This window comes from Saccostrea echinata, unplaced genomic scaffold (genome assembly GCF_033153115.1).
Source record: "Saccostrea echinata isolate AGI-Se365-2 ecotype Australia unplaced genomic scaffold, CSIRO_AGI_Sech_v1 ptg000010l, whole genome shotgun sequence".
Lineage (NCBI taxonomy): Eukaryota > Metazoa > Mollusca > Bivalvia > Ostreida > Ostreidae > Saccostrea > Saccostrea echinata.
The window spans coordinates 10,302,638-10,328,786 of NW_026889759.1; the positions used below are offsets into that span (position 1 = coordinate 10,302,638).

Consider the following 26,149-nt stretch of genomic DNA (forward strand, 5'->3'; position numbering starts at 1 on the left):
ACTTACTCAGGAGGAGGGGGAGGAAGAGGCATACTGTTCATGTAATCACCAGCCATTACCTGAAAGTACCAAACAAAACACCAGACTTACAAAAAAGACTATATGGATTGGCTAACTCTAAAGACACTGACTTGTATAGCAGTCAAGGAGCAATCATGTAAATCTCTACAAAGTACATAGAAATATTTTAGTACATATAATATGCACCAACTACTTATAAATGAAATGTTTTTATTTGTATAAATTAGAATTTATATGATTTTTTAAAAAATTAAGGCATGATGTAAATTATATACATATTCTACCGGCCAGCAGGTACATGTACCAAATAAACAAAAACATGCACTGAAAAATATCCCACAGCAGATCTCAGATCAGTGCATTTAGATTCACACTACTAAGTATACAACCTTGAGGTCAACTATACAGAGAAATTTTTGCCCCATTTGAATATCCTTTAATTTGCCATAATATTACAAATGATTTACATCAAATGCACCATATTAATTAGCAATTAATAACACATTAGCTCTAAAAACGATGCAAATCTGGATAATGTTTTGGCAAAATTTACATAGGGTGGAAATTTCTCTGTATATATAGTATCATATCTCCCTGAGTTGTCTTGAATACTAGCTGGTACATTTATATACTTAGAAGAACAGTATCTACCTACTGAAAGCATTAAGCTATATATACTTATTTGAAGAAAGAGTACACAAATTATAGTTCATATTTGATGGATAAACAAAAAGTCTTGAATGAAACTTAGCTGTACTAATTTTTTTTAAATTCAAATCATACAGAAAAATGGGTGATTAATTAGATATTAAATACTTAAATCAACTTTCCTTCTGCAAATTACCTTTGCAAATTTTACAATAAAAGAAAAATGAAAAGTTAACACTATAAACAAATAATAAACAAAAAAATTCTTACAAGAAGGATGGGTTTGAACAAAAGTATATCTGTCTATATGTTCCAAATTGGCATACAGCAATAGAAAGTCAGCTACAAATGTTTTTTGGTTTACAGAATGATATTTCTATTTGGATTCTTAATTTTCAATTCACACTAGCTAGAATTCTTCGATCAAATTGGCTAAACACTGGTCAGGCATAAAAAAAAAATTCAAAAATTTGCAGGTATATACTCTCCTTCCATTAATGACTCAATGAAGTGTGAAATTAATTCTGATAATTATTTATTTTTCTTTATGCATAGACGTATCACAAAAGCTTCAAAATGCACACAAACTTTTAGAATAAAGTGCAATTTTAAATTGAATTAAAGTACATGTACTTTAAAACAGAAAAATTATATTACTCAATCTTGAAGATCCATAGAGTTACAGGCACAGAAAGTGTTATTAATTGAAACAGGGCATAACAGGAAAAGTAAAAACTACAAGAGGCCCATGGGCCACATCGCTCACTTGAGCACTTTGGCTAGGAAAAAGCAGAAAACAGTTCAGCACTGAAAAATTTCTATTAATAAGTAGTACGAACCTATTAAGGGGGGGGGGGGGGAGGGCATGATTTGAACAAACTTAAATTTACACTAACTGAGGATGCTTCAATATTTCTTTGACTATTAATGGCTTTAGAAGATTTTTAAAGATTATATTCCTATAAATTTTATCTCCTATTGCCCCCCTCCCTCCCAGGCTTATTGATTAATTTTGAATCTACAATATCTGAGGATGCTTCTGTATTAATATGACTAATTATTGCTGTTCTCGAGAAAAGGATTTTTAATGATCATTCCTCTATATTCCTATGTAAAACTTTGATTCCCAATTGTGGCCCCATCCTAGCCTTAGGGATCAAGATTTGAACAAACTTGAATCTACACTACCTGACAATGCTTTGATATTAATATGACTAATCATGGTTTTGCTATTTTTTAGAAGAAGATTTTTAAATATTTTTCCTATGTATTCCTATTTAAAACTTTGATCGTCCATTGTGAGCCCACCCTACCCCCAGGGAGTCAGGATTTTAACAAATTTGAATCTACACTACCTGAGAATGCTCCCAAAAAAATATGACCAATCATAGCTTTGCTGTTCTTGAGAAAAAGATTTTTCCGATGTATTCCTACGTGAAACTATCCATTGTGGTCTCACCCTATCCCCTGGGGTCATGTTTAAAACAAACATGAATCTACACTACCTGAGGATGCTTCGATATAAATATGACTTATCATGGCTTTTCCATTTTGAAAAGAACATTTTTAAGATTTTTTCTATGCATTCCTATGTAAAAATTTGATCACCCACTGTGGCCCCACCCTACCCCCTGGGGTCATGATTTGAACAAAGTTGAATCTACACTACTTGACAATGCTTCCACATTTTATATTTTTATATTTTATATTATATTTTTCTGGCCCACTGGTTTTTAAGAAGAAGATTTTTAAACAATGCCATTAAATTTTCACTGATTTGTAATTATCTCCCCTTGCAAGAAGGCATGGCCCTTCATTTGAACAAATTTGAATCCCCTTTTGCCAAGGATAGTGGTTCTGGAAAAGAAGATAAAATTGTAAAAAGTTAACGACAACAGACAACAGACAGATTCTGATCAGAAAAGCTCACCTGAGCCTTTGGCTCAGGTGAGCTAAAAAAAGAAATCCAAAGAGAAGCATGCAGTTTTATTGCTAAGCTCACTTGAGCAGAGAAACATGCATTTTTACTCCTAAGCTCACTTGAACAGAGAAGCATGCAGCTTTACTGCTAAGTTCACTCAATTAAAGAAGTTTATAGTTTTACTAATAAAACCCCAGTCACATTTCCAAAAACGACCAATGGCCGACAGATTTTGAGGCCAAAATGAGATTCTTCTGGCGACAGTCAGCAGTTTATCGGCCATTGTCTTGCCCAATTTGAGCTCTTTTTTTCAGTGGCCGACCACTAATGTGTCCGTTGGGCCAAGTTTCAATTTTTTATGCGTCTGTGGCCAATTTCTCCAATTAAGGCAGTCACTGAATAGTCTGTCGACCAATCCTCGATCATCATCTGACCATCAGCAAACAGTTTGTTACGTTGGTCAACATTTAGGTATTGGGTTTTCCAAAATGTCAGCCAATGGTGAATATAAAACTGCAGTTCAATGCTCAATGATCAGGTATTGATTGGCCAACTTATAAATATTTAAACATTTAAAGTCATCGGTGTTCCTAGGAGTCTGTGTCGCCAGCTACTATAGTGTCATCCGATTATTTTTTTCGGCCGACAAGATAAGAAAAAATTGGTCGCCTGACAATTGGCTTAAATGTGACTCAGATAGAAGCTCACTCGAGCAGAGAGAAAGCAAGAGCAAATGCATGCAGTGAGTCTTACCTCCTATAGTCACAGAGAACATGCAGGGTAAAATAAATCATCATCATATATTAGTTCACATACAGTCCATGCTAAGTATTCAAAATAGTACAAAAACCATATCTGCTTGAACTTTCAGTAAGGCATGACAATCTTGGCGATACATAATTAGCGTCTCTCAAATGGTGACCTAGATTCTCATTGGTTAAGAAATTCATAACATTAGCAACTTTAGATTGTTGTTAACAAACAATGAGATGACATAAGCCACACCTCTTTACTATAAGAAATGATAAAACCGGTTCCTTGCGTCACTCGTTGACGTCTGAACCATTTTTATTCCATGTGTATTTCACCCGTGAATGAAAAGCTGTGTAAATTTCAGTGTTGATGAGCTAATCTGGCAACCAATGAGAATCTAGGTCACTATTTGAGAGACGCTAATTATGTATAGCCGAGAATATCACGCCTTACTGAAAGTTCAAGCAGAAATGGTATTTGTACTAACAAAGTGCAGTATATTATGTATTTCTTCATTTTTCAATCTATTTTTGCATGCTAGCCTTGTGGTTATTTTTTTAGCTGACATGCTTATGCTTTCAGATTAAAACATATCAATATTGTCACTGAAACAAAGCCAGAAACTTATGGGACATTTAACCCCCTCCCTCCCCCTCTGAGCATGATATGGAAAAATTACCTATAAACATAGTGTTTTCATTACCCTTGCAACATCACAAGACCTTAATGTTAATGGTATAATTAATTTACGGTTTCGATAAATCTCCTTTTCCTAAAGCAATATCTTTTTGTCAAATTTAAACTTCATTATTAGAACTATCCATCACAAAACCCAAATAGCATTTTATAGTTATGATCCTTGTGACCTTGTCCATATAAACTTGGCACCGGATTCAGTCATTCCTTGGAATAAGCAACCTTTGTGTTCATCAAGTTTAGCTATATGCACAAGAATTTGACACTTTTTATCCCTGTGATCTTGACCTTTTTTCCTTGATCTTGACTTTTGTTCAAAGTCAAGGAATGCTTAAAAGTTAAAAAACATCCTGTTCTATGTATGAACTCCTGCAATCCCTGCATTACAAAGGTTTGACCTAGTTAAGTTACATTTTTGATTCCTATGACATTGACCTTTTCTAAATGACCTTGGCTCAGGATCATAAGTCATAAGCATCTTGCATACTTATTATAAGCTTCATATGTTTCTCCATTTAATTAAAAATCTAAATCGCAGACACAAAGTGGAATAGCTAGCTAGATAGCTAGAGAGACAGACACACAGATATGGTGATTCCTACAACTTTTGTTTGCAGGAGATATTATTACAAAATAGAATGCATGCAAGAAATAATTATAGAACTTTTAATAGCCAGAGGATTTTTTAAAATAATGATACATTTTCATTGTATAGACATAAAGTACCAGGTATACATTTGCATATGTATGGCACTTAATTATTTCACCCTAAATCTTCTTGGGGGGTAAAGGTGACAATCAACACCCTTGCTAGGATACTGTGAATATACTTTATTCCATGGGTATAAATATAGTATGACATTATTAATGTTCATATCAAAAACTATAAATATGTTGTTGTTTTTTTTAATAATTAATTTACACTGTGTATCTATATATACATGTATTACACATGATACACGATATACCATGTACATATTGTGGGAGAGATACTCGTAGGTAAAATATAGATTCAGCTATACTATTCAAAGGTGTAAATTTTCTTCCTCTTTTTAATATGATGTTAACATTATAAAGCTTGTTAGGTGTAAATCTGATAATATCAAGCTATTTTCTCCCATACTCACTCTAACATATAACTGACTGTTAACAAATTTTGTATCAGGTCCCAAATTATGATCAAGCATATTCTGAAATCAAATGTTTCAAATGAAGTGGGTAGTCATTCATGTTATCAAATTATGTTAGAAAAATAAAATGTAGGTACTGCCATTCATAGCATCAATTTACAATTTTAAAGTTTGTTTGGATCACAGCACCTGTTTGAAATAAGTGACCTAATTATGAAATCCTGATTTTCTAGCTTTGTTACATAAGATATCATACATCTGCATGAGCATCATTTTTATCACACTTTTTGTTGTTGTTGGGGGGGGGGGGGGGGGGAGGGGCTTTTTCCTCATTCATTCATTCACAATTATATTTTAGATTTACTAAATCTAAATACAACATATTACATATGCTCTACCTTAAGATTTTTAACACCATTAGCTATATATATGATAGCAAAGAGAGAAATCAGTTTTCAGACTGTTGCCTGCAAAATGATTATATAGATGGAATTCTAGATAATTAAGCATTTATGTCTTGCACAGGGTGTGAATTTTTGTTTTTGTTACTCAAATCAGTTTTGTTTTCATTTGCACAAAAACATACAGAGATAGAGAAACTGTACAGAAGGCCTGGTCCTTACTCTGAAATATAAGTGTTTGATCTCATTTCAATTTTTTTTGGATGTATACTACTTACCGATTTAATGAGGTTGTTTTCCATGACTACATTACTGGAGTCCACATATCCAACTATATAACAGAACCAAAGGAAGGTAAAAATACTCAAGAAATATAACATATCAATTATAAATGGAATATCTTAACATATTCTGATGACATTCTAAACAACTTATTTACAACATACTGCTTCTTAGGAGGCAATAGGAAATTTACAACATTTAGTACAGAGTCTCAATACAAAGTCAAGAACATGTGCAGCAGACGCATGATTGTATGTACTGAGTAAAAACAAAACATTTTTGATCAAATATAACCAGAAAAGGTCACTCAAAATGGTTCAAGTAGGACTTATAAAATAAATTATATTTTCTAAGTCAAAAAAAAAAAAAAACAACACACACTGAAAAACAAAAAACAAATTTTAGAGAATTTGCAATATGATTATACGAATAGTCTTCTTCAAAACAAACAAAATGAAGTTGACCTTTGAACCCAATAATGATAGATAAAGCAGTACATTTACAACAACCAATCATGTCATTATATACAGGACAGTACTTACTCAGGAACTCCCACAGCTATAGTACAAGGCAGCAAGAAAAAAAAGTACATCATAAAAAATACCAATTCCTGACAAAACAGAAACTTTAACATGAATGTCAAGTACTTAGGTGCGTTTGTACCTATTCCTGTGGCTGCTAATTTGACCAGCCATTTTCCCTTGGGATTGTCGGTTAGACGGATTATCTGAACTCTCATGCCCTTCTTGACCTCCAGGCTGTTTTTGCTTCCTTTATCGTCCTCCATGATGTTACCTTCACCTTGTGGACTGTCAAGGTCAGATGGTTGTATCTGTGATGAAGATAAATGGAACATATTTCACTCGCATCAATGTGGTAAACATCTTTCTAATCATTTCATTCTCATTTTTGTGATCATTTCTATGAAAGTTACTGAAAAGTTTCTTTTTTCCTTCTGATATTTTCACATTTGCTAAATATATACAGTCATGTACCATTAAAAATGGATAAATGTATTTATTATATAGTCTATAAATAGCCCCTATATAATCTATACAAACGCAAACAGTTCATAACACTACATATTCACCGGATTTGAAGCCGTATTCACCGGAGGGTCTGTGCGCGTGCAGTGGCATTGTGACGTCACAATCAATACCCCAAACAACGTTGAAAACAATGGTTGCAACAGTCGGAGCTAGCTGAATATATGAGCAGGAAAAATTGTTTCGCAGGTCTATCGCAGGATTATTTTCTTAACATTTCGATGTCTTACGCACAGCAAAAGGAAAACACGGAGGTTATAGGTTGTAATCTGGACATTTTTTATTTTTCTACGACAGAAGTTCGTTAATGAAAATGAAATCGTTAGGCGGCCTTCAATGTCTGACTATATAATAAAACAATTATGGACTCTTTCGATGGTGAATATGGTTCGTTATTCACCAGAAAAATATCAATATTGACCTCGGCTTCGCCTCGGTAAATATTGGTATTTTTCTGGTGAATAACAAACCATATTCACCATCGAAAGAGTCCATAATTGTATAATAACTTGTAGATAATGCAACATAAACTATTTTCAAGGGAAACTGTTGAGAAATATGATGATTTGAGCCCATGAAATTTAATTTACTTAATTTTCAGTAACATTAATTTTTTTTTTCAATGTATAATAAAAAAAGAATAATGCTTTCACTTGTATCATAAAAAAAAAGAAAAATGCTTTCACTTACACGGAACTTTTTCTTGAGCATTTTCATTTCTTTCTCATATTTCTTCTTTTCCTCCTCTTGTCGTTTCTTTTCCTCCTTCATTCTTTTCTACAATACAGGGGATTAAATATCATCATATAATCTTTCACTATAATTACAGTATTCTTCAATTTCAGTGCATTGTATTCGAACAGGTACCTCACTACATGTATTAGATCAAGTATCTCACTACAAAGATTAGGGTTATCACTATAATTCAATAGATTAAATTTCAGTATTTTTAGCAGGCATCTCACTATATTGTAGTAGATTTAATTCCAGTATATGATGAAATCTCACTATTTTTAATAATTCTCAGTAGAATCAATTCCAGTGTATGATCTTGCTACAGTACAGCTGATTATCAGTTTAATACTAAATAAAATGTATTTACTATAATGCTGCAGTTTGAATTTTAATATCTGACCAGGTACCCCACTACGATACATATACTGTTGAGAGTATTTGATCTAGTACAATTATGTTATTAGAAAATGCTAGATTCTAATTCAGGACCAATTATTTAGTACTCTAAACCAACTACAGTTGAACTTTGGTATCTCAAACACAAATATCTCGAATACCATGGATATGTTGAAGTGATTGGGAAGTCCTAACCACATATTTCTTAAGTATTTTACCATCAATATCTCAAACCCTCGGATATCTCAAAGTTTTTTCTCAGTCCCATTGAGTCAGAGATAATGTATTCTGTATCTAGTCAAGACAACTTTTATTTCCCATTGGTCAGTTTGATATCTATCCTCAACCATTAATTTTGGCAACTGAGGATACATTCCACATAACTTCACAAACAAATGGTTCGAGAAATATTTTGAGTAATAGAAGGTACAAATCTCACAAATATTTCTTGCTAGCCTTGAAAATAAAAGTTAAGTTTTCAATATTTTTCAAATTTTTTAAGGATATGAAATTAAAGTAGCTGAATTTAGTTCCCCAGTGGTATTATTGAGTTTATTCTAAATTAATGTGGATTTTATGTAGCATCTGCTGTTAATGATACTGTACTTGTATTTAAATGAATTTAAGGTATGTCACTCGTCAGCTTTTTAGAAAAGTTGAGTCAGAACCTTTAACTTTAAAACTATTTGTTACAATTCAATTTTTATAACATATTTAAATTAAACAATGCAAATTATTCAACATTCAATTAAAAAACATCTCACAAATTTATAAAGAAGCAAGATTTATGAAGGACTATTTCTTGTGGTGGAAGGGTAATTAGAAGAAAATTCTTCAAATCTCCACATTTCTTAAATTTCATATCTTGGAACTTTAGCCCCACATATTTTTACTTAGAGAATATTTCTGTTATGATATGCTAGGAATATTAAATATAGGTCTCAATTTATATTTTTAGAATAAATTTTACACATTCACTCAACAGACTTTACCAAGAAATGAAGATATATCAAAGAAGTCAAGATAAAATTTACACTGTTTTTTGCCTGAAAATCACACATTTTGACCAATATCTCAAAATTTACATCACTGACCCAAACTTTTTCTTTCATTATTTTAAACAACACAATACTTCCAACCGATCAGCACTAATGTCATAAAAAGTTTGATACAAGAAAATATTTTATTGCCTATTTAGATATTTTATACCCCAAGTATGATACTTTTTAGTGCAGAAAGGTCAGACAATAATTTATATGCATTAATTTGCACGATTTGTTCAATGGTAAATATCATTCAAACTATTTTATGTAAAATATGATTATATTTATTGCCAAAATTACATCTGATAAAATATGATAAAGATTAAAGTGATTAACCAAAGAGTTACAATTTAAGTGCAAAAAAGTCAACTTAATTGTACCCTAGCTCGTTAAGATGCACACTGACCCCCCATTTTCTTTGCGATTTTGAGTCATGCTATATGAGTAATTACCTAAAATATACCTCTCAAAAAATCCTTGATATAACTAATTTCACGAGTGACATACCTTAACTTAATACTGTAAACATATTACATTTGGTTGTGTATTCTTTTTAGCACCATTCGTGGAAAGCTGCTTCCGCTAAATCTTGTACGTCACTAAATGTCTTGAATACATAGATTTACATCTAGGTCATTCAGAAATGTGCTAAACAAATCTACGCAAACTTGTTGAAAAGTCAATTTCATGCTGTGCATGCTAAATATAATACATTTATAGTATATTAAACTTTTATTGCTTTTTATTATCAGGATCACAAAGTTTAGGAAATTGGAAGTTTACTTGGTAAGACACAGAACCTATCTCTGGCCCTCCACCATCTAACTCCCATCTAACTCCATCTGATAAACCATCATACATGTTGGGAAAAAAGTTTTGCATATTAATGAAATAACTTATATAAAACCAATTTATCCTAATACAGTCAAATCTTCTTATCCTGCACTTGATAGGGCTGAGAAAAAAAACAAACTTTGTGATATCTATTGGTTTAAGATATCAATTTGAAAATACCTGGTACATCAAGAGAAAGTGGTTGGGGACTTCCAACTCACTTTGACATATCCATAGTGTTCGAGATAACAATGCTCGAGATACTGAAGTTTAACTGTATTTAATATGAACCTGTTCTTCCTTTTTCTCTCTCTCCTCCTTCTCTTTTCTTTCCTTCTCAAGTCTCTTCTCTTCTTGTTGCCTTTTCTTTTCTTCTTCCTCTTTTTTGTCCATCTCTCTGTAAGATACATAATTATCATGTACTGTAAGGGTAATTCTGAAATGTCTGGAGAGCTTCAAGGGCCTTTTACAGTTTCTACATTTGAAGCTATATGTATTATACAAGTAGGGATCTTCTGTCTAAGTGTAGGAATATGAGAGGCTTAGTATCGTTTCATGTATTATTTTGGATATTTTCAGATTTTTTATTCAGTGGTTTTCAGAGAATCTTCATATTATAAACTATTCTCATGCAGTACCTCTACTTATATTGCAAAGAAAAGGTCCAATTGCCATAATGCTAATCTGTGGGTGTATCACTTAACTAAAAATTATTAAAATCTGTAATTTAAGTGATGCACCATAATTGTCCCAAACTGTTGTGCATATTTGGAATAAACAAGAAAAACATGTTCCATTTACACACTAAAATTGACAATATTCCTAACATTCTGCCACTTTTGTCTCCTTCCTTTTTTACTGCCCCTGCTGAAGCTATTATTTGTGAAAACTTGCATTAATGAACCTTCAGAAAGATAGTTTCATATTAGGCTTTATTATAAGGCTCTGAAGCTCTTCAGAAACAAACTAATTCATAGAATTTGTGTCCCTGCCTTAAGGAAAAAAGAAGAGGACAGAAGAACTAAAAAAAAAAATAGAAATAAGCAGATGGAGAAAAAAAAAAGATCAATCTTGACCTTTCAGATTTTGACCTTAAAGTCAATAGGGGTCCTTTATAGGGTTAAAAATCTTGAACATGATAAATATAAAGAAATTTATTCCAAAATAGAGTTTTCTTGAACCCTTAGGGCATCAAATATTCGGAAGGCTGGTATATTTTCTTATAAACAGCCAAGGGGTCAGCCAGATGACTTCAAGACAGTCATGTCTAAAAGCCGTCATACCACATGTCCATTATTTTTCATGTAATAGCTGAATAAAAAAAGCTACAGAAGCAACCATTTTGTTCAAAAAGAGATGTTAATAAACACAAAGTAGATATGCCTTGTAGTTCTGAGAAAAGCATATATATCAGGGAACTTTTCTAACAGGCCAGGCAGGCAGACAGAGAGACATGTAGACAAAACTTAAACAGTGATTAAGTTGTGTGATAAACAAGGATTCATCTATTAACCATAATGATCATGAAAGCCTTTGAGGGTTTAAATTCATGTATATCTTACAGCAAATGAATGATGCAGTTGGCACCTATAAACAGCTAAACAATGGGAATATTATAACATTTGTAAAAGGAACACAGACATTATATAAACTTTTTTTTGCCATGAATTATGTTAACATTACTGTAAGAAAACAAAGGAAGACTTTGTTATCATTATTGTCTTGGACTCGTCACCGAATTTCATCCTTTATTGGCTTTTTGTTGTAGTTCAGGGAATTCTATTCATTATTCTAATTCAAGACAAACTATTTTTGGATAGCAATGGCTTTGCAGAATAAAGTCACGTTTCAAAATGAAGCAGCACAATTACATCTTAAGAAGATGCAAAATTTCAGGGATCCATTGCTCTTCACATACATCAATACCATTTTTTATGGGGTCTTCATCTGGCCTATTAGTGACTATGTTGGACTTTATTCTTGTTAAAAGATGATAAAGGCAACAAATAAATAGATATTTAGCTCCTAAAAACTAACCACCTACAAACTTTCTTTTAGGTAAGGAACAAGCTACAAGATTTCTGGATGACGACTTCAGACTGGGAATGGTTTACGTAACTGATATGAAAAGATTCAAGGTTAAAAATTTACAAAGTATAGTAAGCACTTCAATATTAGATTTCTCAATGGAATCAAATAGTATAAGATATATTTTTTTATTGTTTCTGGGTAAATGAGGGCATCATGAAACTCAATGCATGTATATTCTAGATAAATAAAGATCAATGTGATTTTAATGATGTCAACTTGAAAATTTTGATGTGTGAAAAAAGGAAAATATTAGTTTTGACATTCTTCTGTCTTCACCTAGAAAGCTTGCAAATAAACATTTCAGATAGTTTAAGTAAATAGATGTAAAATCAAATTTTATTTATATGAGTTATACCTTAGCTAAATAAAAATTGTCAAACATTTTTCAAAGTTATCCCAGCAGCATTTCTTTGTTGAATTGTATCGTTATTTGAATGGTGACTTAATGATATAATGTGTACCAATAATATAAACCAGTTTTGAAATACAAGTATTTTTTTTTTAATATTCAAAGGAAAGACATAAAGTGCATAACTCTACATAATCTATATTTTTTCAAAACAACCATCTAATCCACATTACCTGGTACTATCGAAAGGTAAAAACCAAAAGTCTCTGACGAGACTGTTGCTCTACTGGTTTGTACTTAAAACAGAGGAAGAGAAAAGTAGCACTTGGACTTGAAACTTTGCAACAACAAGTCATATTGAAATCAGACCAAAACTGTAAGAGGGGTAGCATTTTTAAAGTATTTCACAGAAATTTCTATTTCTAGTAACCAAGGCAACAGTGTTCATCAAAAAAAAAAACAATACACAGAATTATGTACTTAATGTCTACTTGTGTGCCAAGTTATATTGAAATCAGACCAGTAGAAGGAGTAGGGTTTTGAATGTATTTAACAGAAATTTCTATTTTTAGTCACCATGGTAACACCATTCATCGAAATCAAAAACCAATCTACAGAATTATGTATCTTAGTGTAGTTTACTTGTGTACCATGTTATATTAAAATCAGATCAAAACTGTAGGAGGAGTAGCGTTTTGAAAAATTGTTTACAGACGAACAGACAGCTAGACAGATGGATGGACGAAGGACACCTTACTGTCATATAAGCCTTTCTGGGGCCCATTTTACAAAAGAACTTATGACTAAGACCAAAAACTTAAGTTGATTGTAAAATTTTGCAAAATTGACGATTCTCTTTAAAATTACTAGCGTAAAAATATCTTACTATATTCCTTTTAAAAAGATTAGAACCATTTTAATATAATGTAAATTAAAAAGTTATAAGCAGAATTAAATTTTGGTCTTAGTCGTAATTTCTTTTGTAAAACGGCCCCCTGGTCTCTGACCATTAGAGCTAAAAATGAGGTCTTGAATAGATGTGTCATAAGCTACCATACATTGCCTGGTGTAATAGTATTTTCTAAAATTCCAATCCAGTTTTTAAGTACTATTTCAGGAAAACCCTTTTCACAATTTATGAAAATCTATAAATAGAATGGTTCAAACTCACTCTTGAATGTCATCCAGTGGTTCATAAACATCATCCTGCTCTAAGCCCTCTTCTTCCTGTGTGACAATTAATGTACAGATTAGATCTAAACACTTGACTTTGTGATACTTAGGCTATTCAAGATATTTTAACATGCTTCCTATCTCCAATTCTGTGTCACAGCCTTATCATACAAAGTTAAATTTATAAAAATGAATCTATTTAAGGAATTTTCTAACAAGTCATGCAGCAACACAGTCAACCAAGAATCACTCTTACACAATAAAACATGACCTTAATTAATTAATTCTTAATAAAGCTAATAAAAAGCCATAAGGACATATATGCACTTTTTACGATACCTGGTTAACATCATAATTTAGGATGGTGCCCATTTCACGGACAATATATCTTTTTTCTCCACAGATTTCTTTTTCCCATTAGTCAGTTTGTATTTTTTTAAAAAATGGCCACACATTTAATATCAAAGGTCATATAGAACACTTAGGATTATATCTTATAAAAATCTTTTCCTTAATTGTGCAGACAGTACCCTTGCCAAGCATACAGACAAGGATGAGTATTAATTGAGTACTTAGCATGGATAATGTATGTATCAGCTAGAACTCTAAATAAAGCTTTTTTGTTTACAGTCACTTCATCAACAGTATGCCAATTTCGCATTGCAAAAACGTAAGGTGATGCCAGACAGACTCCAACCACCTAACATCTTAAGCCTTACTTTATACTCTGCAAAGCTAGAATCTGACCCGAGCCCCCTCCCTCCTCCCCCCCCCCCCCTCAAAAATATCAGAAGAAATAGAAGAAATTACAACTTACAATCCCACCTGCTTCAGCATCTTGGTATTCTTCTTGTTCAATCTCATCTGTAAATCAAAGACAAAAATTCATGCATGTTGCAAAGTGTTTTGACAGGCATGTATACAATGCCTGAACATTTTCTGCATACTGATTAACATCATAATTTAGGATGCAGAAAATTTTATTGCAGAATCATTCTAGGTGGGGAAATTCCCCAGCCCCCGGCTCTTAGAGCCCCCGGCTCTTAGGGACAACCCTGAGACATGAAAACGATTATGTATAGTTTTCACATCATGTACCAAAAAATAATTATTTCTAAACAAAATCTTCACAAAAGATTGTTTGAGAATAAAATTTACTGTCAGCAGGTGTTGTAGGTGTGGGTGGTGGTGGTCTCCCTCTGGATGGGATTGATGGGGGTGGTGGGGGAAGGGACGAGAGGTCCACCTGAGGAGGGCTTGCAACATTGGCAGTATCAGCATATTCCTCTCCCTCATCCTCTTCATCAGAAGCCATTTCTGGTCTGGGGGTGGGAAAAATTTAGGGAATTAGTTTCATATTTACATTTCTATATCTAGAGATTAAGTTCTAATTTACTTCCTTCATATATATCTGTTTGTAAAGTTTCCCTCTTGACTTTTCAATGTTGGCACTTCAGATATAGATCTCTGTATTTGTACAATGTCTGATTTTTGAATTATGATCAAGACAGCAAAATGTATCATGATAGTTTAGAACAGTCATAGGCCATTTTATACATACATGAGGGAGACAACCTTTGAGGCTCTTCCCTGTTGGGTAGTTACGGGCCTCCTTGATACTGGTTCCTCGGGTAGTTCCTCATAAAGTTCATCCACCTCAAGCTCCTCCTCTTGTTCTGGGGGTGAGTCAGGTTTGTCCTCTAAAAGATTAAATTTAATCATGAGGTTGAAAAATGTGAAGGTGGTACATTTATAGACATTTTTAGATTCCCTGTACAGCTACCCAATGCTAATGTTATACAGTGAAACTTGTCTAATCTGGATGTTGTGTATTCCGAAATCTTGCTTAATAGGATCTAACATTAAAGTCCAATTTAGTAAATTCAACTGTTTAAAATGTCTAATCTGGAATGCTGTCTTAAACCCGGCCAATTTTTTGGAACAATTGGTATCTGGATTAGACAAGTTTTACTGAACATTCCTTGTTCTGGTTTTTATAAAATCTGGGAAAGTTCTTTACACATGTTCATCATCTCCATTCTATCTCAAATGCATGTATATCTTATTGCAAAAATTAGTCTTAGATGATGCACTGTGACTACTGTTAATCAAATTTCATTTATTTAAACACACAAAAACACACACACACACAGTGAGTTTTTTTTTTGTGCTCTTGTTTCCAAACAACTATCATGATTTCTCCATCATTGTGAACACTGTAACAGGAAAGTAAAAAAAAGTTTGCTCACAGTTGTAACAGGAAAGGAGAAAATTTATGGCTGGACTGGGTATTGAACCTGGGACCCCTGCATTAATAGTCAGGTATTCTGAGCTATCCGGCTGATATCCACAGTTTATACAGTCACTACATTCCTCCCTCCTGAAATTGTCTTTGTCCTCAAAGACACACAACCCAGATTCTTACGCCCCAGACAGGGCTTTCGCCTGCAAGTGGTCAATGATAAAATAGGAAATGAAAAAATTTATGACTGGGCCTGGAAACAAACCTAGGACCCCTGTTATTAGTCAGGTGCTCTAACCCACAGGTACTTGTGGACAGGAACCCCCCCCCCCCCCCCCATATTTAACCCTGAGGCTTGTTGGACATTTTTTTCACAAATTATATTTATTGCACTTATTTATCATGTGTACCATAAGAATAAATCGTGAAAACCCCAAAATAATCGTTCCACACAAAAATACCCCACAATACATTATAAGAGAGAAAGGTATGCCACTCTCTACCTTTCTCTCTTATAATGTATAGTGGGGTATTTTTGTGTGGAATGATTATTTCGGGGTTTTCACGATTTATTCCTATGGTACACATGATAAATAAGTGCAATAAATATAATTTGTGAAAAAAATGTCCAACAAGCCTCAGGGTTGAATATCGGGAGGGGGGGGGGGGTTGTTGTTCCTGTCCACAAGTACCTGTGAGCTATACAGGCCAATACCCATGGTCTACAGATCTGAAAACTTCAGTTAATCTTTATTCTACATGATGCCCATGAACCTATGTCCTTTTACTAATAGCTAGGTACTCTAGTTTCTTATTATTGATGGGAGTGAAGGGTTTGTTTATTTAAATGTCTAATGAAATCAATGACCCTGTCCTAAAAAGATGACAGCCAATACTATACACAGATGTACATACATTGGTGGTGGCAGGCATCATAAATTAAGAGATGCTTCAATACTAACTTATTGTTTTCCACTTGACAAAAGACAATTGGTTATTGTTAGTCTGTTACTAAAAATAATATATATCCCAATAAAAAAGTTCTTAAAAAATGTCTATAACTCATCTTTTTATAAATCTATTTTGACCAGAATGTAGGAGTACTGTTTGTCTCCAATTTCCAATGCCTGTGTATTCTAACACCTATGATGTTTATAACTAAGCCATGAATGCAGTATAAACTACATATATTGCCATACTTAAGTTGGCAGGTAATCTAGTCTGAAGCAAATATTTGCCAAGTTGTGATAGCAAGTCATGCAGTTGATTTAACAATTTAGAGAAGTAATAAAAACTTGCAAAGTTGAATTAAAACAAACAGAAAGAGTCTGATCAAAAATCTCAATTGAACTAAGATCACAAAAAAATGCACTGTCATCTCTGTTTCAATAAAATCTGTTTAAGGACACTTGAGCACACACAGCCATCCCTCTACAACATAGAGTGTCAATGACACATGTATTAATTCATTTCAATTTGTCTCTATCACACTTCTAGAACAAGTGTTATTAAGTTACAGAGTAAAGCCCTCAAGTGATCAGGGCTAAAAATGCCAGAGCTAAATACTTATGAATGATTAAAATCATAATATTATGCAAAGGGTGTCATCTTTGCAAGTGAGTTAAGGCTAAGTATGGGTGTTTCTATGCAAATAAGTTAATCAAAACACTTCCTTTTATTCCTTTTTTAAAACACTTTTTAATCTTACACATACTTGGTACATGTAACCACTACTAATACACATTATGACATCATATTACGATATTTATTGATCTTTACTACTCAAGGTAAAGAACGTTGATCAACAAAAACAGCTTTTGCACACGGGCAAATCTTAATTTGTTTTTAACTTGTAAGAAGAAGGCTATCAAAAGTTAGTATCATGATTATACCTCATGGTTATCTTACTTATTGCTGCTCTTTTGCAATAAAGTCAAAAAAGCTCTAAATCTCACATCATTTTAAGGGTATAAAATATTGTTTATGTTAGTGACTATCAAATATCATATTCAAACAATGAGTATCCCCAAGTACAATGTATTACTAATGGTTCCACTTCAGAAAGTAAGTTGTCTTATTGGGAATGTATAGACTTCCTAAAGTAATATTTACCAGAAAGAAATGGTTGAATATTCATCATCATCAGAGTTGGCTTAATGGAAAATACATGTATCTACAAAACTGTAAGATAAGAGAACTAGCATCTCTTAAATTTTATCAGAGTGGTGCACCAAACATTTAGCAAAATGTTTTACCAAGTCTTCTTTCTTATATGTCTTTTAAAAATCTACAGTGATTGATCTCAATTAGAGTTGTATCAGGAGAGGAGAAAAATGCGACGGACCAGGCCCAGGCTCAAATCCAGGTCTGATCCATCGCATTTTTCTCCTCTCCTGTTACATTTGGTCCCATGCCATGCCCTGGAAGTGACAGGTGAAAGACCTGCCAGGGAAGAGCCTGAGTTGGTGTCTTCAGGGGCTGAAGACCTTTAAAGAAGGAGGGATGTGGCGATCAGATGAGTTCGATCGCCAGTGGCCAGATAGTTCAGTTGGTAGTGCACCTGACTGGAGATTCAGGGGGCCCGAGTTCGAATCCTAGTCTGGTAAGTCACCTTTTTCTTCTGTCCTGTTACCGTGTATTAAACAGCACATTGCCTCCAGCTATTGGACGTTTCCTACCTCCACCGCAAAAGAGTTCTGTTAAGTTCAATCACGATATCAAGTACTTAGTATTGCTGTACACATCCCTAGTATCATCTCTTTTGATCAGAAAATAAAGAGTTTAAACATTCATGCCTTTAATTACCTAACTCCTAGCCTTAACTCATTTGCATTCCTGTTTAACAAAATGGTAGAAAACCTAAATATGAAGCAATGAATTGTACTACAAAGGTCATATCATTTTAGAAAACTCTATTTTTTAAATTGATGAACAATCAAAACAGGAGAAAGTTATAAAATCTTGAAGTCTGAAGATGATTGTACATATAATAACGGTAGTAAATCCACTGATCATTGCTAGTAATTCACAGGAGAACTGAGTTGATTTAACAAAAGAAGGCAAACATACTACCATGAGTCATTAGCATGACACAATTTAAGATGTATTATGTATAACATTTTATGTGAACAGGGAAGTCCTCCGCTCAAATGAAACTGACAAGTCATTGTACATGAAACGTTAAGTGTGCAAGTCTATCTTGTTACAGTGTGTGTCAGACAAATCTATTGTGTATGATGAGCTTCTTAATACATGTATTCCAAACAAAAACACTTTCCATTTTTATAAAATAAAAGATATATGATGTTTAAGCCTCAAACATGTGCTTGTCACATATCTCTTGTCAGATAAGACTGGTAAGTGGATGTCATTGAGATGGAAGTTGCAACCACTTTTTCTAAATATGTGTCTTATAGATTTCATCAGATTCTCTCTGAAGTTTTTCCTCTGTCCTACGGAGTTTGGAATAATGAGATTTGACTGTACTCATACATTTTAGGAGTATCAATTATCAATTAATTTGTACATGTATGATCTACAGCACCATGAAACATTCTAGCACAAACTTATATTGAACAATATGAGGGTGCTTGCTATTAATTGCATGACAAACTATAGTTTTGTTTTTCCCTAGAAGGAGGTTCAGACATTTTCTGATAAAAATTGTTCTCCTGCTGTAGACTTAATTTCAGCTTATCTGAATCCATGTTACAAGGGATGTATACTTATCAGATATTTAGTTGCCTTGCTGCTCTGCAGAAAAAAAAAATAAATTTTTTTCAAATTCTCTGCTAGTACTTTACCTGAAGTAGTATTAAGTCTGGATTTATAATCCTCCACAATACTGTCTATATTAATGACACCAAGTAATTTTGTAGGTTTGGGAGGAGGGTTTCCATCCACTTCTACAGTCTTTATATCTACGGCGTAAAACTTTTTTTGATCAAATTGCCGTGTTATAGATTTCCGAACTATTGATTTCTTAGTTTTTAAGTGTCTTAGCACAGGTGGTGGTTCATCCGACTTTTCAGTACTGCTCGATCTCTTCAGTCCTCCTATAACTTTGTTTAATTCAGATTGATTTGCCAGGAAAGGACTGCTTTTAAGTCTACTTACGGGAGGGGGTTTGTTTTCATCTTTTGGCACAGGTTCTATATTTGCTTTCCAAGGAGGAACATTTGAATCTGTTTTATTTGCCTCTGGTTTGCTCAATGGCTCCGGCTTGTTTTGGAGATTTTTCTGTTTCCACAGTGGCAAGGGTTTTTCTTCTGTCACACTATTAGTTTCAGCAGATGATTTTTTACTTTCCAGCTGAGCTTTCCATGGTGGAACATTATCACTTTTGTTAGAAGTATTTTCTTCATCCTTTTGGTCTATAGAAGCTCTAGCCTTCCATGGAGGCACCGGTTTTTCAGGATCTGGTTCTTTTTTGGCTGCTTTCCAAGGTGGTGGAGGTTTTTCAGATTCAACTGGTTTTCCTGCTTTCCAAGGTGGAACTGGTTTATCTGAATCTGGTTTTGATGCCTTTGGTGGAGTAGCTGGTTTATTGGTTGTCTCACCTTTATTTTCCAAGTCTCTTGCTAAAAATGGATTCAAAGGTTTTGACTTTGAGGTTTCAGAGTTTTCAGAGTTTGTAACATCCCCATTTTCATGTGCTCTGTTCTCTGCATTTTTAATGGTCCTGAGAATCGTTGCCACACTTCCTTCTTTGTCGGTTGGAAGCCTAGCTGGTTTTAATGCCGGTTTCGGAGTAAAACTAGGTTTGATATCCTCTACAGGATTTGTCACAACTTTCTTAATTGGAATTGGAGGTCTATTCATGGCTGGTTCTTGCTTGTCTGCCAAGAAGGCAGCAGGAATGTTCAGTCTACTATTTCTCTTGTTTATGCCCGCATTTGCACTGTGTACTGTTGCAGCATTGCTGCTACTGGAAGTATATCCTGGTTGTGTTCTGCCTACATTACTCTCAGGCTTTTCCTGAAGTGTAGATCTACTCCCAGTTCTCTGTACTTTATTTACATCCTGTTAATTTAAAAAAAAAAGATTAATAACACTATGTATGTTTCATATTATGACATATATAAGGAAATGTCTTCTTTCGGTACTGAATAATTTTCAAAAAAAAAAAGACTAATTCAGAAACAAATATATATATGAGGTTTATTCATGTTGCCTCAGAGTTGAAGGTAGATGTACAACTTGTGGCAGTCTGGTATCATTTATTATAAGTATACATGTATATAAAATAAGCAAAAAGATTTGTAAAGTCGGTGGCATTTTTATGTAAAAAAAACAACTGTTCTCCAATATGATCAGCATAAAATAAGGAGACGATAAACTTTTTGAGGTTAAAAAACACATTTATTGTGCATACTAAAATTCAGATACAAGAAAAAAACAAAACATTATCATATTGGTATGTTGCATGGCAAATGTCAGCCAGGGGTTTGCTTAGAAGGTCTTGAAATGAAGGGGTGGGTACCTTGACCTTTGACCTTGAAAATTAGTACAGTAATATTTTATGCTTAGAAGGTCTTGAAATGAAGGGGTGGGTACCTTGAGCTTTGACCTTGAAAATTAGTAATATTTTTCATTGTGCCTTAATAAGACTTTGAATTTAGATGCCAGAGTGTACAAGTCTGAAATATGGGGAAAAAAGTGCACTTATTTCAAATGCAATTTTTTTTCATAAATAGTTATCATATAATATTCTTGATCTTCTGTTCAAGGAAGTTTTTAAATTTTCAGATCCACCTTGTGTGTTATCAACAACCAATAAATAAAGGTTCACAAAAAAAAAGATGTCCTTGTGTACATCTTAGTTCTAATTTAGGTTTCAAATGACCAAATGTTCATATTGGATACATGTATTTATAACATACACCGTTTTGTTTCCCTTGGTATATTTCAAACATGAATGACCTTAACAATAGTCTTTGTATCAGAATGCATGTTACATTTCTCTGGTTTTCTTTTTTATGGTAAGCATGCACGAAAAATGTTATTTTTTGTGACAACTATTGATAGATGAGAATTATATGCCATTGAACCAAATACTACATGTGATCACAGTATATATATATGTATCATATTCCATTTAGACTTGTAATTATGGCACAAACTCTTACAAATACAATGTACACACATATTTCAGGACATATCGAACCAAATGTAAAGGAAAAATGTTTATTTTTAATACTTGTACTATTTTAAAGTTAACAAAGTGCCACTTAGTTACCTAGTGGGCCCTCCCCCTCCCTTTTAGCAAAAAAATCTTTTCATATAGAAAACATGCTTTTTGACCTAAAAAGATGAAATGCAAATATCCAACTTAAATTTTCTTTGAAATCTAGACAATAATGTTTCTCCTCCTTCAAGTTATTTCAGGCTTTACAGTCATTCTTTTTTTATCTGTGTACTTTTAAAAAAAACAGCTAGGAAGTTAAATTTTACTTATCCCTCAGTGGCTTCGTTAAATACTTCCTGCCTCTGAATATATATCTACATGTGATGTCTTCAAAGTGGACTATAACATATTAATCACCAAATTATGTCCTTTGGTTACACATATTTCTTAATTAATCAAACAACTGATTCTCAAAAAATAAAAGTCCAAATTTGCTTAAAAGAGAATTAAGAGCACTAAGCGCATCTTTCAAATTCAGATGATTAAGGATCAAAATCTTTTCTGATCCATTAGATATTTTCTTCCTGTCTGCACACATCATTCAATGATATATACTTCACAATGACACTTGTTTGTCCACTTCAGTGTGTACTGATTTGCAGCAGAGAAGTAAAAGTGTCCAGAATATGTGCAATGAATATGTGAATTCCCATGATTTTAACTATATACTAGTATAAACATGGAAATTTACATGTGGGGTAATTTAATTATGCTGATTTAAAGATAAAAACGCTTTTGCGTAAATATCACCCCAATGCCTTTAGTAATATCTTACTCAGTTTTAACAACCCATACAGAAAAAAAGTTAATATTAACTAAATTATAACTTTTGTAACTAAAGAAAAAAAAGGCTCAAAAAAGTTGTAAATAAGTTTTTAGAGTTTGGAACCACTTCTTTAAAGTTTATAAGTATAATTTGGTTTTAAATTAGGTACAAAAAAGTTATAACTCATGTATAAGTTATCTTCTTTTATTTCAACATTATATGTATTAATACATAATCCCAGTATAACAGAAATAACACCAACTTATAATGCGCTTGCCACTGATTCACATAATTAACAACACGTACTAAATATTCATGTTTACAGTATATTAATGAATATTCAGTCTCAAATTTTTTTTTTACATCAGAGAACCCAATTTCTTTTTTTCTTGAGAGTTCTAGTTAATTTACTGATGTTAAACTACTATAATATCTGCCAACCTTTAAAAATGTACATCTCTGGATCTCTCCTGCTGTTCATAATGTTTATGGTTTCTTGATCATGGAATAGTTACAGAGGGGGACAAATGCCATGACTGGATAGGAATAAATACCTTAGGACCATCCTGCAGTTCATGCAAATGTTTACCGAGTGTCTTTTCTTATTTATTTTGGTTGAGATTGAATGCATTCTCGAGAAGATGCACATTCACAAAATTTATCTGACAGATATTTTGGTTACCTGAGTTGTTCAGAGTATAGGCATATACAAAACTGCAGCTTAAATATTTAAGAAATAATTCCCGCGTTGGAGGAATTGTTGAAGAATATACCCCAATAGTCGAGAGATTTTATTTGCCAACAAAATCTCGAGACTGGCAGAGGGGTATATTCTCCAACAATTCAGACCATGAGGGAATTATTTCTATTCTACTACGGCGAATATTAAAACTTACATAAAGAGAAATACAGAAGCTACATTTGGACGTCTCCATGATAAGTGTCTTATGACGTCACAATTGAATGTTATTCTCGTTCATTTGTATCTCAAGGCTTAGAAAAAGTACGATGAAATCCGAACTCAATGTAAATGTTTTCCCACCAATTTGCATCACAATCAAAAGATACCTCTATCCTTTTCCTAGTGAAGGCAGTAAAAATTAGAGGAAACCGATTCAAATTGTCGATAATTTGTTGATGACGTTCGTGGTTTATTGGAGAATAATGACCGCGGCATCTCTTTGATCTTTGCAATAACCATAGTAGAATTGATAACAATGCCTGACCACAATATGAAGTGCTTAGGTCAGTCAAGTATATTGAAAAATTCTGAGGAACTTATTTTTTCTTCCATATTTTTCTGATCATTTGTCTTATTTAGACAACTAAAAAAATACAAGGAATTCTCAATCTTTTTTAAATTATCTGCTATGATTGCATTAGACTTTTTTTTTCATTGCAAAGGAATTTATTTTGTGGACAGAAAAATTCAGTTTATACAAAGAAGTGAAATTCTCTGAGGGGTCCACTACTCATGTAAAATAAAACACACTTATAGGGAATACGTTTATAATGAATTGATGCTTACAGCAAAGTGATTTTCATTCGTGGCTTTAAAATTAAAATACAGTAAAATTTGTCCAAACCGGCTACCCCCGGTTCCATAAAATTTGGCCGGATTAGACAGAATCCGGAGTGCAGGAAAAATGCAGGAAAATATTTGAAATTTAATTTCGTTGTTTTATTTAAGAGTATAATATATAATATATATAAGTAAATTATCAAATCAATCAATATTTTAGAGTCTAGAAATTAAAAGAGCATTGCATGACTTACTGTAGATTTTTCTTTTTTGTTCACAAAGTTTGGGACTTAATGTGAAATGTTACCGGAGTCAAAATCTACAGACTCGTATATTATAATATATATCATGCGGCCCGGGTTTTGCATGTCAAAGAGCACATTCAATATAACTATAAACACAACTATTTACGATTTGATAAATATTGAATTGAAATTTTAATTTTTATGTAAAAATTTACGTCTTCCCTCCAATGTAATGGCGCCATTTTGGAATGAGACGTTTGGGTTTCGATCCTGATTTATATTTTGATTTGCAAATCGTGTACCTATATTGTATTAATTTTTTATTATACTGTGTGATATGGAGTTAAAAGCAAGTTAAATGTGTGAGTAATTTTATTTTAATTTACTTGTAATTTAATCTTATATTTTAAGTGGGCTGTGTCACCGCCGCATTTCAGTTTGTCTCATGGCACTCATGTAAACACACGTTAGCACATCTTCACGAATGGTGTTAATTGCTTTGAAGTAACTCAGGTTATTATGGGTGGCCTGATTAGAGGAAATAATTACCGTTAATTATGAGCAGTTGGGGCCAGTATGGCAGTTCGGAATACAGAATGGACAGTATCCGGTCTACACAGAATTTTTTTCTAATACATTTGTTTAAAAAGTGCATGGGACTAAATTTATAGCCGGAATGGACAAAAATCTGGAGTACTCAGAGTCCGGATTAGACAAATTTTACTATATATTGTGAACTTAATGGACACACAAATTATGTTTATAACGATCGAAGCAAAATCATCCATCCCTGACACTTTGTTATAAGCATGTTCTACTGTATATACCTGCAGATCTTTGCATTTTTTCCCACTGATATGTCAAAGCAATGAACACTTATTTAGAAAAGTGGAGATCATTTGTATATTATTGTTTATGAGACTGAGATCTATTACAACATTGATACTCGTGTGAAATTCTCCATCAAGTTGCATTGATTTCAAAAGTCCAACTACATAGTATAAATGCACATGCAGACAAAGGTTCAAGTTGATCTCTATAATATAATCATGATTTACTTTTCATTTCAGTCTGCATATAGTGCCAGTGTCAGAGATATGGACATGATCTAGGGGGTCTCCGTTAGAAACCCACTGTTAATTAGTGTCATCAAATTTAATAATGTTTTGTATCATTTTTTCCCTCTTTTTATTAAAAATGAAAAAAAAAACTGCCAACATTTTTTACGTTGTGATATTTTTTTTCTACTCACTGTCTTCCAGACTTCATTCATTCTGGAGGTTTTCTCTTAATTAACTCTTTTAAGTAAAATTTTAGACAGTATATCTTTACATGCGACGAATACAACTTAGTACTACATTTAATCAGGTATTCCAATCCTATATACAACATTAACATGTAACATCAGATGCAACGATACAGCATGTTACGGACTTGTACATCTTGTACACAGGTCATACACCATGTACATTGGAATTTATAATTTACGCTATTGACATGTGACAGCCTTTGAAATGTCAAATTTTTTTTTTAGAAAAATGAAGAGAAAACTATATATTGTTCTTACCACAGAGATTCCTTACGATGCAATAACCGTTTCTTCCTTGATATAACACTACAGAGGAGCTTTAACTTCCTTGTTTATATATGACACGACATGATTAACTC

The 26,149-nt window shown here is 33.1% G+C and overlaps 1 protein-coding gene across 1 annotated transcript in view; it reads right to left on the reverse strand.

The window, feature by feature from the left end:
* The window catches only part of LOC133184538 (FYN-binding protein 1-like), a 29,729-nt gene extending 3,975 nt beyond the window's left edge, over positions 1-25,754 (reverse strand). Inside the window, exons 1-11 of the mRNA XM_061319627.1 lie at positions 25,734-25,754; positions 19,565-20,783; positions 15,081-15,219; positions 14,678-14,841; positions 14,337-14,383; positions 13,518-13,573; positions 10,198-10,303; positions 7,589-7,675; positions 6,516-6,684; positions 5,849-5,901; positions 7-59 (exon numbers count right to left, since the gene is read on the reverse strand). Coding sequence (XP_061175611.1) covers positions 7-59; positions 5,849-5,901; positions 6,516-6,684; positions 7,589-7,675; positions 10,198-10,303; positions 13,518-13,573; positions 14,337-14,383; positions 14,678-14,841; positions 15,081-15,219; positions 19,565-20,783; positions 25,734-25,754 — 2,114 coding nt within the window. The remainder of the gene's footprint in view (positions 1-6; positions 60-5,848; positions 5,902-6,515; positions 6,685-7,588; positions 7,676-10,197; positions 10,304-13,517; positions 13,574-14,336; positions 14,384-14,677; positions 14,842-15,080; positions 15,220-19,564; positions 20,784-25,733) is intronic.
* Between the last annotated feature and the right edge of the window lie 395 nt (positions 25,755-26,149).